Source organism: Orbicella franksi, chromosome 12 (assembly GCF_964199315.1).
Source record: "Orbicella franksi chromosome 12, jaOrbFran1.1, whole genome shotgun sequence".
Taxonomy (NCBI): Eukaryota; Metazoa; Cnidaria; class Anthozoa; order Scleractinia; family Merulinidae; genus Orbicella; species Orbicella franksi.
The window spans coordinates 5,010,537-5,034,383 of record NC_138156.1 but is presented as its reverse complement, the minus strand read 5'-3'; the positions used below and the strand labels follow the sequence as shown (position 1 = coordinate 5,034,383).

Here is a 23,847-nt window from a genome sequence, read left to right as displayed (position 1 = left end):
CACCAGTATCGCAGAGGTCAAGGGCTTAAAAACTCTTCAGGCTGTATTTCGTCTTTCATGCAGGCTTTATTTTCCCAACTGCCTAAGTTACGTGCATAAATTAAAAGTTAGTTATTTTATCACATCGCACACTGACCTCGTGAAAGGGATAAACTTTACCATCTTGTGTTTTAGAGAATTCATCCAACAACGTGCTGTTTACAGACTGCGCTCTGTACTTCAATGGTAACTTGTCAAGCAGTACAGTGTGAATTAGGAAAAGCTTCATTCTGTTTTCGGCCGTTTCTACCGTTTCCTACATAGTGTAAAATAAATCGAGAAGTAGCACATTTAGCTCCCCAGAGGTACTCCCTAATACTATAATGGACTATACGGGGAGGCTCTGCCCGAAACGGGTCCTTTTTCAGTCTCGATGAATATAAAGGGTAGGGTTTTCATGAGTTGAAGTATAGAAAAGGGTAAAAAAAAATTGCCAATTAGGTGTTGGGCATTTCAAAATATCGCGTACATGTATATCTCTGACGAGAACGTGCGGAGACCCTTTTGGCGTTGTAAATATTTCTGCATGAGATTTTTAGGGTCGGTAAAGGTGCGCTGTAGATATATGGGAGGGGCAACATTTCCTAGGGAAGGTATATGAAAGGTTAACTTGTGTGTCAAAAAAGGTATATATAAGGCTACCGCTACGTACGGTTTTGGACCTCGGGCGAAAACCCCCGGGATTTAGCGATATCTTTTCGTACATCAAGCTTCAAAAACATTGCAGACATTTAATCAAAGCACCTCACTGAGGCCAGGTCCGCTGAGAACTTTACACAGGACGTTTGAGCAGACGAGGACTGTGACCAGCTCACGACAGCCGCCTTGTGGTGGAGACTGAAGGGCAGTTTGAACTTCTGCTTTGACATCAGTCTAAAAAACATCACATATAATATTAACGTGTATCATATCAAGGATGAATAAACTTTGCAATCGTCACAGACGAACCTGACATTGTGACTGAGAAGACGTTCCCGCATCCCCGGGGTTATTCCCTGATGTCTGATCACGCCAATATCTCATAAGAGATTGCCATTTCTTCCAGACTGACTTCCCATACTAGGAGAGCAAAATGATGCAATGTTCTGAATGACCTACTGTTATGTCAAAGTGAGCAAATTTATATTAATTGTAATAATCCCTAAATTTCTTCACAAAATATGACGAAGCCTTAGCAACTTCAGAACATGATATAAAGAACTCCTCGACAGTTTGTTGTCTCGGTGTACGTTTGCATTAGAGGATGTTTTCCGCATTCGAGACGAATGGTTGAGTGGATTCAAATTAAGAACGTCCCGGTTTGATTGCGTCTCCAGAGATTTTGAACGCAAAACCTAAAGTAAATACGTTTTATCCGAACGTTGTCAAATCCAGCTCGAATATTTCAACTTGCAGTGCTATTCAAATGAATCCGGGTATTTATCTGCTTGTGATCACATGAGTTTACGAGTAAATTGCAGGCTGGCATCATGTTCCAGTGACTTTTCTCCGCATTTTTGTCGTTACGAGAAATCAAAACTTCTTCATAAATCTTACTAAGTGCTTTTAACGCTTTTTCATTCCAGGCCTACGGATTTTTTTGTAAAAAATACGAACGGAAGACGCCTAGAAGTAGTTCTGGGTCATCGTTTCAAGCATTTTTTTTTGTAGCATCTAGATCCGTTCTGGTTGAACAGCATTTTGCGGAATGCTCGCTGAGAAAAAAAAAAACTGCTGTCTTCTTGACTAAGCAGTTTGCAATCCGTTTACCCTATTAGTGTAAACGCCTACAAATCCGATTACCCTAAAAACGATTAATCCGGAAAATAATCTCTAATGGTAAACCTTACAGAGCCAAGTAGACAAAGAACGAACGGGACGGGATGGGATGGGTGGGAGGAGGACGGTAGCAATACTTGAGATATGTCAATAGTGCTGACACTTACCTTTCTCATGGAAGCTTTATGTTTCGCTAAGGACTCCATGTAGAATCCCATTACCTTGGTTGCAGTCATCTGGATACCCGATATAAACACACAGTTTAATCCTTGTCCAAGGCAATGCATCAGGAGGCTCCGGAAGAGAAACTCTATGGCCGAGTCTGCCTTTGTCCCTGTTTTTGTTTTCCAAGGAATGTTTTCCGCATCTGTTAGAAGCATAAATGCAGGCATTTTGTCTTGAACGTATTCTTTCCACTGCTCGCCCCAGAAATGGTCGATTGACGTAACAACGGTGAATTGTGTGTTGCACTGAAGATGAAGAATAAGAGCTTGGCGAGCTAGCAACATGGACGGTTGAGTGTTCCAGATGGTCTCCATGTCTTTGAAAAAGACGATGTGGAAAACGCCACCTATTTTGAAATATATATGTAAAAAAAAAACATAAGACGATTTTATAGCAGGTAACCAATCTAAGCGCTTAATTTTTCAGGGCTGTGCTCTAGAAGAGCCGGAGTGTCACAGGCGACTAACAGGCGACTTTGGGTACCCAGGATTTCAAGGTTAGGAACCTTTGGGCTCCTCGTAGTTTTCTTCGACAGCCTTGAATGGTATCTTTATTTAAAGTAAACAATGACGTTGCTGTAAGAATACTGTCTCGTACTAAGTTCTTCATTTGGTAGAACGCAGGAAGGATTACTGAGACAAGGAGATAAATGATTAAGAAAGTTTGAGGAATTTTTTTTAGCTCTCGCTGGAGCATAGTTTTAAAGCATGCTTCCAGATAAAGCCCTAGTCCCGTCCGGGATCCAAGATTTCACCTTCCACCATTTGATAATCCATGTTAGAAATACAACCTTTACACTGCAAACGCCAGCTTTCTGAGCAAGCGGTCTTACTAGCCTTTGTCTGTGAAATATTGTAAAAATCGCTCCAATAGATAGGTGAGGTGCAGAAACTGTCCACCATGACTCCAGTCCAGGCTCTCCTCCCCAAGAAGTTCAAAAAGCAACGAGTCGCCATCAATCATGAAAATCTCTGCATCCACAAAGTCTGTCAGGATGTTTAAATGCCTGTAAGGTTACACGAAATGTTCAATTCAATTGAAAATAATTCAAAGACCTAAAAAATATTAACATTTACAGCCGGAGGCACCTGCATCCTTACGACAATAAGTAACGAATTAAATACACATGACAGCATGAAGGGTGAGAAAGTTATTCCCTCATATGGGCCTTATTCTTACGATAATCCCTCTCAAGTCATTTTTAGATCACTCCCGGCTTCAGGGATCCCAGGACGGTCTAGAAAGGGCCAATCATGTGACGCGAATTTTACTCGCGTGGACAACCCAAGCAACTTTATTTGATCCTGCATGACATCTTTTGGGATATGTAAAGAAAATCATACCAACCTTGGCGTCACGTTTTGCCCGTAGAAATGTTCGCAGACGTACTTGGAGGCATTAAACCGCCGCAGTCTAACAGGATTTTCCTCGTTTTCACCGTCATCTTTATGCGACTCCTCTGGTTCTGCAACCGGTTTTTACATGTTGCGTGTTAAAAGATTATCCATGCTGACCATTTTCAACCAATGCGTGAACTGACTGTTCGAGATACTGATTACTGGTGTTTTACAAAAGTAACGTAAGTTTCATTACGTCTTAAATTAATTCATCTTAAACTCCAAAGGTATGACAGCGTACGGTAAAACAAGCTTTCGCGCTGATTTACAACAAGGGACTATGATTTGACCTATAATTCTCGTGCATACTGAGACAGCTCTTAAAATTAATATGCTGCAGCGAAGAATAACCAACTGCAATATTTCCGTCTTGAAGTTAAAGAGCTACCTATATTGCTACTTTTTTGTTCTAGAACTCTAGATAGATAATATTGATGAAACACTGATCCTCCTCGACATACCCTCATCCGAGAGTTCAGTGTCAGACTCCTCTGGGAATTCTTCCTCGTCGTTTGTCTCCTCTCCGTCATCGTCAAGCAAGACGTCATCTGCCTGATCAGCTGCGTTAAGAATTCAAAGTTAACGCACATAGTAACTTGCTACGTGAGTAACATGCATACATTATAGCATGGCTGTGCGTTCTATGGCGTACACATTATTTCACGTCAAATTTATGACTCTGTAGTGTTCGCTTCAGCCTTGATCCCCGGTTCTCTCCTTTTCTTCAAGGGAGGGGCAGGAGAGAGAGCCTGGGATCGAGGTTGCGTTCGCTTTGTCAGCAGTGCTTGCAATGGATCCGGAAGTGGACAATCTTCCTCTTTGAATACATCTACAATTCAACTGACGAATATATTTGTTGCACACGTGTACAAATTCTTCACGAGAAGCCAAAGTGGTGGTGAAGTTACCTACCATAGTCTGTGACGTCGTCGTCGTCATCTGTGTCAAACAACGAGGCATCAGAATTATCATCAGACGAGGAATGGTAATGCTCACCCTCGTCGGCCATCCTGAATGAGAATAGATACGAATACATCACAATTTATCGCATGTCTTAAAGAATTCAATTTGTTTTTTACGATAGCAAATTGTCAAATTGTTCGCTCTCGCTCGTTGACACATCGCATAAATTCTAAGTTCATATGTCTGTCCGCTTACTGACAATGAAAATTAGCCAATGAACGCGCGAGAATTTCTGCAATTATCGTAAAATTTCCTTTTGACGACCCTAATAAAATAAACGGCACGCAATGCATGCAGAAGCGATGACGTTTCAAAATACTGTCTTAGCTATCTTGGACATTGCAAAACAAACTAAAAGGTATAAGGTATATAAAAATAACTCATATCGGTACAAAACGTGTGCGGAGTGAGAAAAATGGCAGGAGTGAGACAAGGTGAAGAAGTGGCTTTGGAGAGATGGGAGGAAACAAAATCTCTTCTGTTGTTGTTTTTCTTTTTGGCTGTAATCCATGCAATAAAGTAAAAAAATTCTGTCCAGTATTAAAAGAAAATTTTGCCTTTTTGACTTCTAATTATAATCAGCCATTTAGCCAATGATTCATGTTTGCTTCAGTGCAGACCCACTCACCATTTTATGGTCTCAGCCATATTTGGAAGAACACCTTAAATGGCAAATGTTACTTCTTACATTTCTTGGCAAATACGTCAAAAATTAAAGATGTCCCAATGCATGACAAAATGGGAAGGTGATCAAAATTTCTTTTATGGGGGAAGTTTTGTGTATTCATTCTATATTAAGAAAGATTTTCTTGAAAAGTTACACAAAGAAATATCTCAGGTGAGTCCATTAGATGGCAATATTGATACTTTAAATGTACAACCTTGAAACTGTATTTCTCCTCCTCAAAATGATTAATTGGATGTCTTTTATTACAATTTGTACATATTTAAATTCAACATTTCAGTACACTATATTACACAGCCAAGTGCTGTTGTTACCTGTGTAAAGTCTTGCAACATCACACATACATCTTGATGGCAACTAACAACTTGCTGGAATGCAGGTGATACTTGCTTACATGTACACTGACCGTAAGTCTGACCGTATGGTTTCTGATGCAAAATATCACCAATAAGTCACGAACACTTGTTATCATTGAACCGAAATCCTAAACTTGTTGACAGACCCGAAACACTCGTCACGCAATTTTAATTGTGTGATGGTCGGTCCATATCGTGAATGTCTGCATTCCCTTGTATTTCCTCCTCAGTCTGTATTTAAAACTTGCATTGTAGGCGAGTTCAAACTCTCCGTTCATTGGTTTTCGATATCGTGTTTATCAGCCATTTATCGTTTTTCATTCGGAAGATATACATATTTCACAAGTCGAATTACACAGAAACTCAGGCCCAGTTCAGACGTCGTCCTTTTGCCGTGCCGAACTAAATTCAGGAATTAAGTTCGACAAAAGCACGGCAGAAGCACGGCGTCTGAATCAAACTTTTGCATTAAGTTCGGCAAGCAATTAAGTTCGACAAGCTCTACCGTGCTACACGACTCTGGCACGGCACTGATTCAGACGTCGTGCTTTTGCCACGTTAAACAAAATTCATAAATTATATTAATGCATTTTGGCGAGATTGCGTTCCCACTTGGAGTTAGGAGGAGAATTGTTACGAGGCATTAGTAAATGCTGAATTTGGTTCGACTCTGGCACGACGTCTGAATCAGGGTTGTTTCTTTGCCGTGCTTCAGTCGAACCAAATTGCAATTAAGTTCGACACGGCAGAAGCACAACGTCTGAACTGAGCCTCAGTGAATTGAAAATGAATGTCCTATCGAAACAAAAATCCTTCCAAAACAAGCTATATGGTGCTATATCACTCATCTTGTGCTGTAATGATACATATATTTGAAACGGGGAGTCTTCAGAATACTCCGAAACACAAGAAAATAATTTGCTAGATTTTATTTATTTTATTGTCACTTTACCTTTACTCAGACAGCGAAGACTATCCTCCCTCGCCACATGTTGTTATTCGAGGTCAGTCGTACGTATTTCTTGGATGTTTTGATAATCAGACAGACCAAGACTGAACTTTACCTGATTTAGTGTTGTTCGAAATTACTTCTGACATAATTTTAATACCTTTACTTTACTTTTCAGATGTAAAAAGTACCGCTATTCGTTTGACACCAAGAGAATATGTAACCGCCTGTAAAATTATTAGACTAACCTCAAAACCAGGTGGCGTTGTAATCATATATGTCCTTTAAATTCCTTCCTTCTGTTATGTGTTTGGTCACTGCTTCCCAGCTTGTGACTCGGGAAGAATTCAAGATTTCAAGACTCCCTACGTGAACAATGGCCACCAAACGAAATAAAAATTTTATATTCGTTTGATTTCCGAGAAAAATCGATAAACATTTCGGCGAATCACTATATAATCTAAGTCACGCTACTGGTCACGCTACTTGGTCAGACAAGTAATAAAATTATCAGTCATTATGACATACAGAATCAGTTACATTATAACATTTATCACAACAAATGATATTGGAAGAATAGGAATTACAGGCTCCTTACATGGTGGTTTCAGGTATGAGTCCCTTTTGAAAAAATTCCGTGTGTTCTTTTTAGGAGATAAGCTCGACTAATAAGTTTGCTTAAATAATTATTCCACGTGCTGCGACAAAGCACCTGCTGAGAGTTAAAAAAAAAAATTTCAACGCGTCAACATAGAAGACCGACAGTTCAAGAAGAGGCACGTCCTCGCAAATATTCATCACATGCAACCCCAGTATTATACTAAAGCCTAATTTTTGTAAAGCTACTTTATTTCAAGCTTCTTATTTCAATCGGATTGTTAAGTTATGGAATTTAATTTGTACAGTTGCTCCCTTCTCCTGTTTTTCTAGTGTTTCAACTTTCAAGACCTTTGTCACCAAGTTTTATTTTTCACTACTAAGTTCTATCTTATAGATATATTCAGTTTAGGGACTGTTCCTGCCATAGAAACTAATTTATAGTTTTAATAGCTTTAATATTATTGTAAATAGCTTTTTATTGCTATTCTTAATATTATATGCCTCGTAAATAGCTTATATTTTTATATTAATATAATTCTGGGAAGCGCCTCGCATTTTTTTTTTTTTTAACTTCATTCCCAATAAAGTTTATTTAGCTTGTGGAATTATGCATAGTCTAAAATAAGTAACACAATTTAAACGAAATGTGCATTCGATACTTGGCGTGATATTTATTGTGACAGAAATCAGATATGTATCTAAACATTAGCCGCTTTTCGTTCGACCAAAAAATGTTGGAAATGGGGACAAATGATGCGGAAATGTCCGAAAACTGAACCATTCAACCGATAATAATATACATGAAAAAATTACTCGATTCTGATTGGTCGAGAGTAGTGCAGTTTAAGTGTAACACCAGTGCAAAAAGTGTAACACCAGTGCGCATTATACATCGTAATTTTGGATTTATGATTGGCTGAAAGGTAAAAGGAAATTTTCTAAGCCAATGATATCACGTAAAATGATGACGAAAATCTTGTGCGAATGAGACAATTTTCTCGAATGAGAAAAAATGACTTCAAGAAAGATCTTCCGGCACTTCTTCCTGGCGAATTTTTTCATGTTTATATCATTACTAAGTAAGCGGTTTGTGCAATGTCAGCTTTTTGAAAAACATACTCGTGCAAATTAATTCCAAATTGAACTCGAGACCGTATGATTACCTATACAAATTCCGGAAAATCGAGAATTTAAATCAAATGGAACCGAAGTTTCCAGGATAATTTTTCGAAAAATTGAGTATGGAGTGTGTTCACGTGACGTCATCAAATTCTCAAATCCAAAACTAAAGAGCCCCTAAAGGTTTCATCCTTGTCAGGCATAAGAGGTGCTGAATTTATATCTGTTTACAACTTTCTGGTTCAGTAGCGTCCTTCGTTTGGAAACCAGCGCATTTTGAATTTCGGAGTTATGGCGGTGCGTGACATGAAGCTAAGATCGCGTTTGTCGAAAAATATTCACTTATCTCGTGATTTTTAGCCATTTTAGGAGTATTAGGAAAAGTGCTTGTGTGAATGTTTTTTGGTTCGGTTCAGATAATCAGTGGACTAGATAGCCAAAGTAAGTTCCAGATGCCGGTTTACACTATTTTCAGGCCGCCATATTAGAGACGAAGGAAGTCCTCCAACATTTTGGCTCCATACTAGGCTCTATAATTTTGCGCGGAACATTTCGACGAATTAATATCTCAACTTTGGGGCAACACACACACCTTAAACTTGGAGCACTGTCTTCTTTATTTATCATCTATAATATCACAATTTCTTGTGTTTATTTTTTATTGCGTGACAATGCACACACTGTATACATCAGGAGGTTGTCCTCTTTTTCGGAAATTATGTAAGTTCACAATTTTCCAGTCAGCGTGAGTTCTTTTGGCCGCGATTACAGCGACTTGGACATCTCAGGCAAAGATGACGGTGACGCGTATTCGAAAATGGTTTATTTTACTCTAGAATCTTGCCACTTGTCTGTAGATAAATACCAGCTACAGCTAAACATGTTCTTCGTGTTTCTATCGAGTTATAGAACAGTAAAGTATTTGACAGTTGAAAATATTTAACACTTGGCAAAGATCATAAAAATGCAAAATGGATAAGCTTTTTGTTTCTGGGAAGGATGGGTGGTAACAAATGATGAATATTTCAAAAACTTAGTTAATTTTCTAATTGACGTTATTTGGTGATTCTTACTCTGCTCAAAAAATTAAACAGCGAGTGGAAATCACGAATTTCAAAACAGGAAACAAATGAAACCAAACCTGCAGTCGATAAAAATTGTTTGCAATTTGAAGTTTCTGCAGGCAGGCTCTTCCTCCCTTTTTCCGGATCTTGCAATTGGTCGGGTAAAGATATATTTTAGCATTTCACCTGATCATTACATTAAGCCTAAATAAAGGTAACCATTCCAACTACGAAACTTAGCAAATTAAATATTTACCGAGTTTTTCCATCAAGAATTTCCAACAACAATTTTCTCCAAATATATTCAATTTTTATTCTTTAACAATTGTAAACCTTATCAAATGTCTTGATTTCATGCGTTATCGGTCTAATCGAGATTGATCGGTTATCAACACGCGCTATTTTCAGAAAACTGGATCACGAACAGTTCAGTTGTCCGATGACAAAGCGTCCAATAACGAACTTTCAATAATAAAATTCGCGTGGCGAGCCCGTTTATTTGGCCCCTCCTTGTGACTGACCTCTCCATATTCCCAAACCTTTCAGAAACGGTTGTTGAGATAACTGATAAATCATCGTCAGGCTTCGTTTGGTCAAATTTAATTTTTTTCTTTGAGTTTTTCATGATACGTTGGTAACAGACTTGGTGTTGTTCAATTCTGTCTGTAATCGTACTCGCAATCGCGATTTAACAGGTTGCTATACGCGGTTCTCTAATTCTGTGAATCACTCGTATGATTAAAGATCGAACTGGACTCCACTCAGTCTTGGTACCATTACATATCATCTTGCTCTGGTATCGCCAGATATTTGGCAGAATTTAGGCACGGCATACGTAAGTATCCAATCGTACCTCTATGGTACTCTTCAACACCATATCAGGCTTGTTAGTTAATTGGTCTCTCTTTTTTTCCCTTCAAAGACAAAACCTACGCGATCCTGATTATATATATATCCGGCGGATGGTCATCAGCGATATAGCCAATCAAGTTTTCGAGCTGGCCATGAACACGATGACTGAAGACTCACATTCATCACTAACTGTTCATGTTGGACTATAGCCCAGGCCAAGATAGATTCTCAAACATGTCGTGAAAACAAAACAGTTAACTTAGGTAAACTTTAACTATCACTATTTTTAACTTTTATTTTATTTAGATAGATTTAGCTGTTAGACTAGTAAAATGGGATCAACTTCGATTCAGTCTATTCACTGAACTGAGTGTTTTCAGAAACTAAAAAAGAGACAAAAAATATTTTAAAGGAACAATCTGACTAAGAATTTACCGACGGAAAAGAATTTGCACTTAAAAAATTCTGTCAGTACGTAACCGTTTATTTAAGTTTTATAGAAGATTTAGACAGCTTGTTATATGCAGAAAAAACTGTCTGAATTTGTTCTCATATGTCTCTTTTAAACTGTTTCTTGAACTTCTCTCCAAACTCCTGGGCCAACTGCTTAAAGGCGAGCACGACATTGTCAGTTTCGGGTCCCAGTTCTTCCAAAGAACAACTGCGAAACAAGAAAGTAAGAAAATTACTTTCATATAATCTATTTGACGGCACTTTTGACGTCTTACCTGATTCATTACAATTATCTTTTACGGCAGGGCAGCTCTACGAAAGATGTTTCGTGACTTTCCAAACGCCCTGCGCTCCATGCATAAGGTAAAATCCACTTGCCAGTCTAGTGACCGGCGCTTATCTTCATTTTCTGTAGCATAAAGCGACTAAGAATAGTATATAACAGGGTATATACAGTTTAGTATATATCACAGAGTTACCCCTCCCCCTCCTAAGCGTTTTTTAGCGGAGCTCCTGCGCGCCGAAGGCGCGCGAGCGGGACCCCATATTTTAGAGAATTTGGTAACCCATCCAGCCGAGAAAATTTGGTCGTCACGTGATTGTCCCTACGACCCCCGTACGTGCGCCACATGCTCTGCGCGTGCGCGAGTTTTTCAAGGTCTTTTATATTAGGACATGCCGCCTTGGTTTACAGCATACACCTTCGATATTGGAAATCTATTTTACGGTCAATTGACATCTGTCAAAACAAGGTTTTGAGCTACGAGTTCACGTGTTTTTTAAAGTTAACCGCTGCCCAAGTACGGCTTTTTTGATGGGATCGCGTGCAAAAAAACTAGGTTTAAGGTCAAATGAACCAAAATTTAGACATCTTTTCTTCAGCCAAACAAAAAACACTTTAAAAAAATTTCGCGGAAATATTTCTTTCTGAGCCGTGAAAGGGAGTAAAAAAGTTAAAAGTACGAAGACAGCCGATGGCTTCATGAAAACATTTCCAAAATGACCCGCGCACTTTAACAGAAGGAATGGAACTGAGACTCTGCTTTGTGACGTCATTGTTGTTTTCAAAATTGCTGCGTTTCTGCGTCAGTGAAGGTTTTGGATCCAAATACACGTTTTTTTTTACTTGGGAAATGGCGGAGGAGTTCGCCCGCTGTTCGGCGGGCATTATTCACTTGTTTTTCTTCGTTTTTTGCCCAACTGCCGGCTTGCAACCTTCCATAGTGAAGTTAAAAACCGTCGGTACCACGTCTTTCTTAAGTACAAGTTGACAAAGCTTGAAAGAGGGTCCCAACAAACTCCTCACCACAAGATTTTGTTCGAAGCCGTCTTTGGTAAAATGTTCTGCACAAACGCGCGAATGCTTTGAGGGTGTAAAGCATTCTCTCTTCATTTTGATGAGCCATTCTCTTTTGGGTCCTGGGTGAACTTGAAAGTGTTAACTTTGGATTTTGAGTGGTTTTCCTCTGAAGTTCACTGTAAACTTGAAACCAAAACAGTTTCAAATTCCCCGCATTTCTTGAGCTCACCAGCAGAGGAAGAACACTCGAGGAATTCGTAAATCACTCGCCTGCGGTTCGTGATTTACGAATTCTTCTCGTGTTCTTCCAAAATCCCGCGTGGTTTCTCAGCCTATAAACCATAAAAACTTGTGGTCTATTGCTTAAGTAATCAGGGCAGGGTTATTCGGAAATGAGCCCGTTGATGCTAACCCAGGATGAAAGGTTAACCAAGGCATACTTTTTTCTTTTACAAAAATATTTTTCACTGCTTATGTTTTGAGTAGTTTCAGATTATTTAAAAAACTCAAATCAAAATTCTCACTTATCCTGGGTTAGCTTAATCAGGCTTTGAACAACCCGGCCCAAGAGCTACGCTTTTATGCTTGGCTAAATCTATATATTATCCATCCCCATATATAAGTATAGCCAAGGCTGGAATGGTGGGTAGTGAGAGTAAAGACTTTACTCCGAAGATTATCAGTAGTCTCTTCTTTAAAAGAGTATTACCTGATTGATTTAATGGTGAGGTAAAAGTCCTTCAGCAACGAGAAAACCTCGCCGGCCTTGATTCTACGAAAGAAAGCATCAAGTAAATGGTTGAGCTCTTCTCTCGGGATATAAGAACAACCAGAGGAGATAGCTGAAAATGACCTTCACACTCTCTTGAAGAAATTCAATGCCGTAAATAATTGTGTTAATAACTAACCCATTCTCCTTCTCGATAACTTTCTGGGATCCGTGTTTGAAGAAATCCAGTGCATAAGCATTCAAATGTTGAACACGTCCGGTCGAGTTGTATTTCTTCAGAGGAAGAATGGGAACGACGTTCATATCTGTGTAGACATCTTGACGAATAATCTGAAAATGAAAATAACGGCCATTTTTTTGTCTCTTACGACCATATTTGAAACTATATTTCATTAATTTTTTCCCACTGAACCCAAGATGTGTTGCATTTAAACATTACGATTTTAATACTCTAAGGTTATGCGTAAAAATAGTCTTTCTATTTTCCAAGTCTTATCGCCAGTCATGTCTGTTGTTAACAAGGTAAATGTTAATTTAAGTATAGCAGTAACGGTCACAGGGCCTTTCCTATTACGACATGTTTAGAGCGTGTAAAACATCATAGAGATAATTAACGAATGTTTAGTGCAGAAACATGTGAATAGCGTTGCATTCAGTTAGCGCGAGAGCTGTTCGGGGAGAAAATCATCCGAGGTCAATCGATCCGATACGGACAGAGCGAAACAAAATGCGATAATAGATCGTGCAGTACCATCTCCAGCTAGTGATTGGAGTTTATAGGTTGGCCTTAACATTTTCCCCTTCGGTTTTAGCCAGGCATCGCTGATACAAATGCCCATGGTCATGGAACGTATGCACATGACGTCATGGCAGCCCTATTGGTGTTCAAAAACAATGAAACGGCGGCCATGTTGGTGTTCCAAACCAATCCTGTGGCAGTTCAACTCGTTTCTTATGTAAACACTTTCTTTCGTTCCAATAAATTTGCATGGCTACTGGACACGTGAGTGAATACGCTCTATAAACATAACGAGAAAATCCGGCCCTATCATTAGCCATATCACAGCACGGGTGTGGTAGCTCAGGCAAGCCCTAGCCATATAATAATCCCCGTAATATATGATTCGCGTGCAAAATCGGCCAACCAGATGGACAGAAATAGCCACGATATAAAAAGAAATGACTGCCACTTGTTTTACCTTCAACAAGTGTTCAATTGGCTCACGATGCTCTTTCTCATCTTCTTCGTCACTCTCAGATTTGTGTTCACTTTCTTCACTTCCTCCACCAACGCTGCTTGCTTTCTTTTCCAAGTGAACAGCTGCTTTTTGGCCAGTGGAATGAAAATGTAAGTCTGAATTCCCTGATAGTACAGTGAATGACGAACAAGCAGAGTAAACAATGGAAGAACGTGCAAGGCTTTTGATGGTTTCGTTTTCGACAAGGTCGGTAAAGCTTGCCTGATCTGGAAATTCTGCAACGGAAATCAGAGTTAGCTAATGTAGCACATAATGTAAAGCGTCATGTGTAGCGTTCTCAACGATCACTGTAAACCGTGTTTACATACAATCATTTAAGCACACGTATCGACCAATTGTAATGCATGAGCGCGCGCGCAGTAGCTCAGTCATTTTATAAAATGCCATGGAAAATACAGCCAATCAGAACGCAGGAGAAAGCCATTGTTTACTCGACCGGTATTACACCCAACGTTCCCATCGTGCGTTGCATTGATTATCTTTGGATTATGTATTTTCTGAAGAGAAAATACAAGTGACTCGTGGGATAATCCCTGGAACCCAGTCTAAAGCGTTCATATAACTGGTATATGAATAGCTGACAGCGTATCCTTCTTACCTATGCCTGATAAAGGGAGTTTATTTTCCTCTCCCCGTTCCTCTTTAAGTTCTGCGGCCACAGTTTGGAGGTACTGGCGGAAGACATCCGTAACCTGACGGTTATAAGCTTGAAGTGCTTCGGCAAATTCATCAGGAAGATCTTCCAAAATTACCTTAAAGGGAAAATAAAACCATGTATGCTACATTTACGCAATCATAATTGTTAGTGAGATGCGAGGGTAAGACATCGATCAGAGGTGGAACAAAGAAGCTACAACGCCGTGAATTATTTTTGTTTCAGTAAGAAAGTAAGTATTACTCTTAAGTATCAGACTAAAATAGCACTAATAAAACCATCACTACGTTAAGTTTGCGAGTGTTTTTCTTAAAAGCTCACAATGTCGGTGAACTTCTATTGTTCCTTGGTATAAGATTCCATAACTTAGGCCCTGGATATCTGATAGTGTACTTCCCATTTGTTACTGTATTAAATCTAAGAGTAACATATTCATTGTTTCGCGTGGCGTATTTCATACTTCTCGAATCTTTGAAATGGGTCAACAATATACTTGCATCCCAACAGATTTCTTTTTTAAGACGTTAATCTTTTTCCTCCATTAAAAGATTCTAGAATTGAGTGCTTAAGCCCGTGGCCTTAAAATGATCGTTCGTTATTTTTTTATTTTTTTCATTTTTTGCAACTTGCTTGTACTCGCGTGGAAACTTGTGAGTCCGTTTGGGCACCCAATGCCCGGGGGGAGGGGAGTAATCCCTTATATGAACTATATAGGTATGTGCGGCCCCAAAGGGTAGGGTTTTCCAGTCGTTTTGGTCATAAATAGGGTATCAATTTTGGCAATTTTGGTCTCAAATTGGGTATGGTTTTAGGACTCTAGTCTTGAATTGGGTATGTTTCTTAGAAGAAGCTACTTTTTCATCATCATCAATAAGACGGTCAACAAAAGCCCTTCATAACTGATGTTTAGGGCAACTGTGCCAGCTACAAAGGTCATAAATAGGGTATCGAAGTTTTGGCCAGGTCATAAATAGGATAGCAAAATTGCAGATTTTGGTCATAAATAGGGTAAGGGTTTTGAGAAGTGAGCCGCACATCCCTACCCAACTTTTCTGGGAGTACCCCCCGGGACCCAATGCAAGTCTCTATGCAGGCTAAACTTGCGGTTTCTTGCGACTACTTGCCAGTCCGTTTGGCCAGGCCAGGGCTCAACTGGTTGATTCGATGCTCTCATTCGCTTGAAAATGACTTTGACATGTTTGTGAATGGTTTATATAACTAAACTCTAAACCTAGTGCATGGCCTGTTAGAGACGCGCCGATCTGCTACAAAAAGCAGAAAAAGAGAAGCAAAGAAAAAATAGCTTATGAAGGAACTCTTACTTTTGACGTCGGGCACGAGCGGATTCTTCGCTTGAAAGAAGCGTGAAGGAATCTTCGACCAAACAAGTGGCTCAGAACAAGAACCATTTTCCTCATGACGTCTTTCGAAAATTTGCCTGTAACAGAGAAAAGGAAAATATAACACAATAAATATATTTGAAAGTCGCACGATATCATAGCAATCGTTTTGAAGTCTGATTTGAGAGAATGAAGAAACGGAAACACGCTAAAGACTGCCAAAAGTTAAGGAAATGGCGAGAGGGGATATCCCCCTCCCCATTAATTCTCCCCATAATTTGTGAGTCAAAACGGAGAATATGCATGGTAGATCGCATTGAAGCTGTCCTTACCTTTTAATCCTGGTTGACAAAGATCATGAAAGAGCCCGCGTTGCAGAAAACTGACCAAGACGTAGTTGGAAGGTTCGTGATAATGAAGATGAGTGGCGAGTCCGGCCATCTCTTGAGGAGCGCCAGTTTCATTGTTTATAAGACTCTACACAGGAAAAAATAACGACAGCAGCTTGCTACTGCCATGTTGCAAAATATGGGAATTGGCAGACATTTGTTATTAGTACTGTAAATTAAATTATGGCAATTTCTTGTGCTACCTGTTATGAATGAGCCACATGCTTATTGTTGAGTTAGGAGTATGATTTCCGTTACAAAAAAAATAAATTAGCTAAAAATAATACATCTGAAAAGGCATCGTAATGCATCTAAAAAGGAATAGGGAACCTACAAGAGAACGATATACGATAATACACTGTAGTTAAATCATCAGCATAAAAGGTAACCCAAAGGAAATTAAACATCGTTAGAACGCCTAATAATTAGAATGATTTAACTCAGAATAAATGTATTGCGGGCAACGTAAAAACCGCGTGGATCAACATTATGCATTAAGGTAGTGTAAAGGTACTTGTTTTGCAGGTAGCAGACAGTTCCGATCTCAAATGGTAAAGGATTTCACTCACCAATCTAACAAGAAGTTCGACGCTAAAGAGAAAATGTTTCTTGATCTGACTTTCCATTTCCGGGTGCTTGCGGCAGATGAACGGATGAGACAGCAGAGTTAGAGCCTTGAAAAGAAAGTAACAACACAGTAATTATTGTAATAAGAGTCCTGTTCTCCCACATTTCTACGATTAATGAACTCATGCGCATTCCGTGTAAGTGTGTTCAGATTCGCCTTAAAGAGCTATATATTGATTCTAATTCATTGACGGTTACCCTTTGCTTTTCGCTCTTGATCGCTTTTCGCTCTTTGATCTTCGCTCTTCACTCTTCTCTCTTCTCTCTCTCTCCAGTGGAAAAGCAGGGAGCTTTAGTAATAACTTTCTCTTTTTGCAATACGTGTGCCAACTTAACGTGCAAACCATAGAGCTCAAGCTGCGAAAACTTCCTCAAAAGGACAGCATTCATGCAAAATACAGAATGCAGATTAAACCTGGCCAGATTGAGCCATTTAAATGGAAATAAGAGGCTAAGAAAGTGCCCTACGTCGTGGTAACGGCGTTTTTAAAAGCTTGTAGCTATTGTCTTACTACTTATACGCCACATGATTCTCAAGATTACCAGAGCCTTTCAGAACTGGAGATATTGCGTTCCAGAAACTGAAAATCTGCCGTTAGCCCGTACTTTTCATGGCACCTAAAATATATCACGAATCGGAAAAAGCCGGTTTTTTACATCGTGACTTTGAAAAGACGACTGTACCAACTTGAATCAATCAAACTTCACAATATTGCGCCAAACGTTAACGCAGTCCTTTGTTAATCTAACTAATGAAACGGGAAGTAAGCTGGATATTTCAAAACTGATTATTAGTGACAATTTAACGTTACTAATGTCTCAAAATCGGTCGCCTAGTTGCCAAAGTTCCTGGTTTGCTAGAAGGCCAAAAACAGATGACTTTGGTAGGATGTCTTGAGAGATACAAACTTCAAATCAATCAATATAAGCATTAGTATCGCAGCAATAAATGTAAGTGACCAAAAATTGAAGTTTGTCCCTTAGAAGGAAGACGAGAGCTGGGAAATGATATGTTCAACAACGTTACCGAGTCAAGGGTTTGACGTGAAAAATGGGTTTAAGACTCACTGCATTTCCGCCTCTGAATGATGGTAATAATGCGTCATTTTAATAGTTTAAAAAGTAAATAATTGCCCTGTGGCATTCCACTTCTTAGCAACCCCTCCAAAAGACGCGCTTACAGATGCGAAGCTGTATTCCATTGAGGTAAAACTGACCACACCTATGTCCCACAAGGGGCTATGGGTCCAGGCCAACTTCAGCTTCGATCGCGGATATAGTAATGGAAAAATGCATGACAGACATTTTTCTTTCACTTAAGGTATGGTGAGTCTTTCTCAACGAAAATATGCCGGTTATACGTTTGTATTACGCAACATTCCTGCTTGTGATATTCTTGGCGTCTGATTTACGGCGGTACACATGTTTAGAACATATTTCACTATTGATAATTGTACCAGACTGGACACAATGAATGATTTGTTCCGACTTCATACTTGTAGATAGCAAAGCATCTTTTCAATCTTCAGTTGTAAAACAATCAAAACAAAATTCGTTATATAATGTTCGTAGCGTAATAAACATGAGTAGAGTATGTACGTAATGCATAGTTAAGCTAGGCATTGTATTGTAATGCAACGCAATTTCAAGTCTTATAAAACCTTAAGGTAAATCATATTTCCACTGAGTTCGTTAGCAGGTCATTCAACAACTTAAACAAATAGGTGATACCCGGAAGACACACTTCACACACTTTGTAACACCAAACTCCCCTCACCACGCCCTCTTTTTTCTGGGTGAGTCTCAGTCTTAAAACCTGAATTAAAGAGCGGAAATCTCCTGATTTTCTTTGTTTGCATTTTGGAATAATGCTGAGCTTATCTACATCAGCTCATTCATTTGGAGGACGTAATCAGGGGTCCCAGAAAGCGTGAGGTTATTTCAGGCCTGCTGTGACGCAACCAATTGAACACGAATGAACATTGCCGACCCAAGTGCTTCTCTGGACTTTTTAAAAGTGTTTTTAAAGTCCCTTAAACTCGAAAACATCATCTACGCTATTCGGAATCAAGCCTATGTGAGTCAAAATCAAAGTCTGCGCAGCTCATTGTCCGTTAGTGTCAGTCCCTCCGAGTCCAAAACGACCAATACTTTATTGACTATACACATAACCAGCGCGCGCGATATCCTTGAGCCTGTCGATTTAACTTAAAGTGCTTATGAAGTAAAAAAATAATTGCTGGTTATTTGAAAGGCTTTTCAAAGTAAAGAAGAATGGCATTTTCTTTTTTGGAATATTTTTTGTCATTTAGAGATATTCACGTTTTTGTGTTATGCAAATGAGGAAAGTGATGACGTCATTAATAGTTCCACTTAAACAGTAAAATACTGAATCAAAAATATCTCCAGAAATATTGGAGCAGTGTTCTTCAAATTTGGCACCAGAAATGTACATCACAAAAGATACAGAATGACACCTACTTTGTTGTTCCCATGGCAACATTCTTGGTTTCAGTCTCTTTCAGTGAAAAACCAAATATCCCCTTTTGCAACCTTTTAAAGTGGGACACAGGGTCTTGCTCGGAACACGCATGGTTTCCATACTGTCTTAACTCTCCCCATTAGATTGTTGGGAGTGGATAATCCTTGTTTAAGATCAAATCTGTGAATTTTAGTCTTTATTAAAAAAGGACCAGTGGCATAACTGTTGTCATGGCAACGGCACGACGAGTGTCATTTTCGTTCTTTTGTGATGTACATTTCTGGTGCCAAGTTTAAAGAACACTGCTTTAATATTTCTAGAGATATTCTTCATTAAGTGTTGTACTGCTTTATTGGAACCACCTATGACATCATCACTTTCCTCATTTGCATGATACAAAAACATAAACATCTCTAAAACGAAGAAAGATATTCCAAAAAGGGAAACGCCATTCTTCTTTACTTTGAAAAGCCTTTCAAATAAGCAGAAACTATTTTTTACTTCAAGGGCACTTTAAGGACAAGGTCTTTGCAATTAAGTTTCAAGTCCCTATAACTCGAAAATACCGTCTACGCTATTCGAAATGTGAGCTAGTGTCGAGCCCATCTAAGGCTAAAACGACCTATATTTAATTGACTATGCACTTAACGAACGCGTGCGATAATCTTTAGCCTGTCGCTCTAACTTAATGACGTGGTCTTTGCAATTTAGTTTCTTCTCTTCTCTTTTCACTCTGCACTCGGCGCTCGGCGCTCGGCGCTCGGCGCTCGGCGCTCGGCGCTCGGCGCTCGGCGCTCGGCGCTCGGCGCTCGGCGCTCGGCGCTCGGCGCTCGGCGCTCGGCGCTCGGCGCTCGGCGCTCGGCGCTCGGCGCTCGGCGCTCGGCGCTCGGCGCTCGGCGCTCGGCGCTCGACGCTCGGCGCTCGGCGCTCGGCACTCCGCACTCCGCACTCCGCACTCCGCACTCCGCACTCCGCACTCCGCACTCCGCACTCCGCACTCCGCACTCCGCACTCCGCACTCCGCACTCCGCACTCCGCACTCCGCACTCCGCACTCTGCACTCTGCACTCTGCACTCTGCACTCTGCACTCGAATCGCGTTCTAGAATGCAGCTCGGTCAAAGGAGTTCTCAACGTATGATCAAGTTCTATTTCCTACTGATACCTTAGTCAGCGCATCGTTCTTGTCGTCTCCCTTTGTCGTCATCAAGAGCAGGCGCAGGACCAACGATACATTTATGGGGAAGTTCCCAACCAGCTTTGGAATGTTAGCTGTTATGAGTCGTTGAACCTTGCGGTAAGGAACTCCAAAAAACAAAACATTTCCCACCGGGTCAAAGCCTCTACGACCCGCTCTGCCAGACATCTGAAAGTAACAAAATAAATGGACGCAAGAGACGATTATCTTGGTGGACGTCAAATGCAGAAATTGATTTCAGAATCGCGAGTTATTTTTACCCTCCACAGCAAGATAAATGCATCAGTGAACTCTAATACTGCACACAAGGGGGAAGTAATGTACAAAACTTAGGGATCTTTTTTCACATTCTATCAAAATTTTGCGTCACGCAATTTCCCGTGGTAAATTGCCTGAATAATTTTTGTACTTTGCGACCTTAACATACAATAGAGGCACATGGTATGTCTTTAAATAGCTGTTTTCAAGAAAGTGCTCAGTTTTACACTTTTTATTCTCTCGAAAGTTTTCAGTGGAAAGAAGTAATGGGATTTTGTTTGCACGTATTGTCTAAAATAAATGCCAGGCCCTTTTCCTTATGACTCATAATTAATCTTTGCCGGGCTAAATATTATGCTCAGGAAAGAGGCTCAGATATTATTTATCTACAAAACCAACAAAACCAGGCACTGTGTATTGATAAAAGTAATTTGTTAAAACCTGAGAGAAACCCATAAACCAAACACCACTCTTTCTTGTGCAGTGGTTCCACAATAAGGAAGTCAACTAACCTGTCTATACATCAGAGAGTTTAAGAAAGGTGAGTCTCCAGCGAACACGACTGTCTTGCAAGGCATGTGAATGCCAAGGGCCAAAGTTCCCGTTGCTGCGACCACCTAAAGAATCAATAAAACCTGTAATAATTTTGATCTGGAACCAATTACAAGGCAACCCTGTACCTGGAGAGACTGGGGAGGTATTTACGTGGCGGTATACAGAGATGGCATTTAACACTTTTATCTGTTATAATAGTTTTAATTTGTTTCCATAAAAAAAAATTAACCGTCCTGCAACTTTCCTTCACTAAGCTACCAATCTCAGTTCTTATATAAAATGTGGTAAGAACATCAGTGACACACTCGGCTATCGCCTCGTGTGCCACTTATTTGTTGTTACCACATTTTGACGTCATCTGTGATCTATTACTGAACAGACGCACGGCAACACGGAATCTATTTGTTTTACATACTAAAGAAACAGAAAAAGCTTTTTTATTTTAAAATCTTTCAACCTAACTCTGAAACCGTCCTTTGCCCACTTTGGCGAACACGAAAAAAAGCCATTTGACGTAATCTATTGACTATACAAAATGAAGCAATCTCATTGGTTGCTATGCGTCGCAAAGAATTGTGATTGGTCCAGGAATATCACGCAACTGTCAAACTTAAGAAGAAAATTGCTTCTCGTGGATTGAAAACTTACAACGAAAGTAGAATTAAACTGCGAAATCTACAAATCTTAAAGAAAATGCTGAAAAGTCAAGTCAGTTTTTGGCATCAGAGCAGCCCTGTGAGCCAAAAATCTTGGGAGTTAATTTGTCTTGAATATTGCAGGAGTTGAAAAAATACGCTAGAAAAACTTGCGGTTACGGTCAACACTGGAGACCGTTCGATTTGAGTATTGGATGAAAGGAGCATTAGTGACGGTGGAAATTTGTGTCCTCTGTGCCAGTTGGTGATTCTCAAATCAGTTTGATGTAGTGTCGGAGACACCTTATAGCTGGGATACAGTTGACCGTGAGCTTTAGTAAGCTCTTCTTTTCTCGCTACTGTGCCCTGAAACGGACTGGAACATTCGCGTCGGAAAACAAGATTAAACTGTACTTAAGCTTATGTGTTTATTCAAACTGATGATGTTTTGATGTTTAATTCTTGGAATCAAACTGTGTCAACAATCATTTTGAGACTGAGAAAAGTTGAATTTTTAAAATAAATTAATGACATAAACAGTTTGCTCATTGGTTTTGTTAAGTTCGAGACAAAGCAATGGTTTCTTACCATAAAGTAATTTCAAGATCAATTTTGTGTTTGGTTTAGTCTCGCTCGACTGCCGACTGAGACTGCTCGAGTATTTTTTTCGAGTCATTTTCTAGAAAAGAAACGGCTTTTTGTTTCTTCTTCCAGACTCTCGTACCTGTTCAATGCCTCGACAAGACTTTTTGCACCTTATCTTTCCCCAGTCACGTAAAATAGTATCTAAATTCTCAAAACTTTCCGCTATTTTAAACACAGAGGGAAAAACTTTGAAATGATGACGTCAATCGTGCGTCTCTCCTCTAATAGGTCATGGGCAAGAACCAATCAAACTGCGAGAATAACTTGGGTTATTACATAAATTCCAACTGCAATGAAACTTTACATTTAGCCATCAATTTATGATTATTTGATCATTTCCATTTTGATAAAACCAATTTAAGTTTAAGTGCTCGACAGGCCACCAAGCTAAAGGCTTCTGTTCCATTGTTGAAATCTTACCTGAAGATATCTCTCCCTAAACAAGATTTCCACACAGCTGCGTCTTTTGTTGTTAAGTCCAGCGTGATGATAGCAGATTCCTCGTTTCAAGGAACGCTTGAATATGTCTTTACTCTTGATAAACCGTATGCGGTCCATAATCTTTTCTAAGTCCTAGAAAATAAAGGAAAAATTTCACGATGACATTGTTTATAACTCATTCACGCTGTAAGCCGTAAACTGTAAGATACTAGGGACTTTAAGATACCCTACGGCGAGCTACTACTACGGCTACTTCAGCTGTGAGGGACTAGGCTGACAAAGCCGTGTTCTTCGCAAAACTCAAACGGATTAAGATTTCGCTGTACGGCAACGGGGTGTGTAGCCTTTACGTGTCCTTACAAAAATAGCTTCGCTCACGAAAACCAGGGACTTTATTCTACTTTCATATGACATAGGCTTGATTAATGATGAAGATTTCTTTCTCCTGTATCCGTTTTACATCTCCCCGAACTTTACAGATTTGCCTCTTAGCCTTAATTTCAAGCACAAAAGAAAAAAACACTGACAAAAAGCTCGATTTCAGCACAGGCAGGGTGTTCGTAAGACGTGATCAGCCAGAAAATGCAAAACTTTTGATCCTAATGAAATACATTTTGAACAGCAATAAACAATTATAGCTCAGCTCAATACATGCGGAGTTCTCTTATCTGCGACTGTTCGGCCCGTACAAATATGACTGTCGCTCACGATAGATGTTTGAATGGTTCAAATTTGCTGCAGAAATGACAAAGAAACAATTATTTTCGGACGGATTTTTATGATTCTCCAATTTATCTTCGAACAAGGTTGTTTAAACAGTGAAAAAGCGTTAAAATGAGAAGTAAAACATCAGGCTTATACTCACGTAGTGAAG

The 23,847-nt window shown here is 39.6% G+C and overlaps 2 protein-coding genes across 7 annotated transcripts in view; both read right to left on the bottom strand.

Moving 5' to 3' along the window:
- Positions 1-7,282, bottom strand: part of LOC145462857 (putative ATP-dependent RNA helicase DDX60) — a 31,401-nt gene extending 24,119 nt beyond the window's left edge. Inside the window, exons 1-10 of one of the 4 annotated variants that reach the window (XM_081446492.1) lie at positions 6,376-7,282; positions 5,382-5,495; positions 4,332-4,429; positions 3,881-3,979; positions 3,370-3,487; positions 2,859-3,028; positions 1,965-2,368; positions 988-1,098; positions 784-912; positions 137-295 (exon numbers count right to left, since the gene is read on the bottom strand). In XM_081446492.1, coding sequence (XP_081302618.1) covers positions 137-295; positions 784-912; positions 988-1,098; positions 1,965-2,368; positions 2,859-3,028; positions 3,370-3,487; positions 3,881-3,979; positions 4,332-4,428 — 1,287 coding nt within the window. In that variant the 5' untranslated portion in view covers position 4,429; positions 5,382-5,495; positions 6,376-7,282. The other 3 variants (XM_081446493.1, XM_081446491.1, XM_081446490.1) reach the window with 3 other exon arrangements.
- A 2,034-nt stretch (positions 7,283-9,316) lies between these two features.
- The window catches only part of LOC145462856 (putative ATP-dependent RNA helicase DDX60), a 61,038-nt gene continuing 46,507 nt past the window's right edge, over positions 9,317-23,847 (bottom strand). For 2 of the 3 annotated variants that reach the window (XM_081446486.1, XM_081446487.1), the window contains 11 exons: positions 22,953-23,105; positions 21,210-21,314; positions 20,407-20,607; positions 16,703-16,807; positions 16,077-16,221; positions 15,727-15,842; positions 14,348-14,501; positions 13,690-13,964; positions 12,669-12,820; positions 12,470-12,532; positions 9,317-10,668 (listed from right to left, as the gene is read on the bottom strand). In XM_081446486.1, coding sequence (XP_081302612.1) covers positions 10,557-10,668; positions 12,470-12,532; positions 12,669-12,820; positions 13,690-13,964; positions 14,348-14,501; positions 15,727-15,842; positions 16,077-16,221; positions 16,703-16,807; positions 20,407-20,607; positions 21,210-21,314; positions 22,953-23,105 — 1,581 coding nt within the window. In that variant the 3' untranslated portion in view covers positions 9,317-10,556. Of the gene's footprint in view, positions 10,669-12,469; positions 12,533-12,668; positions 12,821-13,689; positions 13,965-14,347; positions 14,502-15,726; positions 15,843-16,076; positions 16,256-16,702; positions 16,808-20,406; positions 20,608-21,209; positions 21,315-22,952; positions 23,106-23,847 lie in introns of those variants that run through there. The other variant, XM_081446488.1, reaches the window with a different exon arrangement.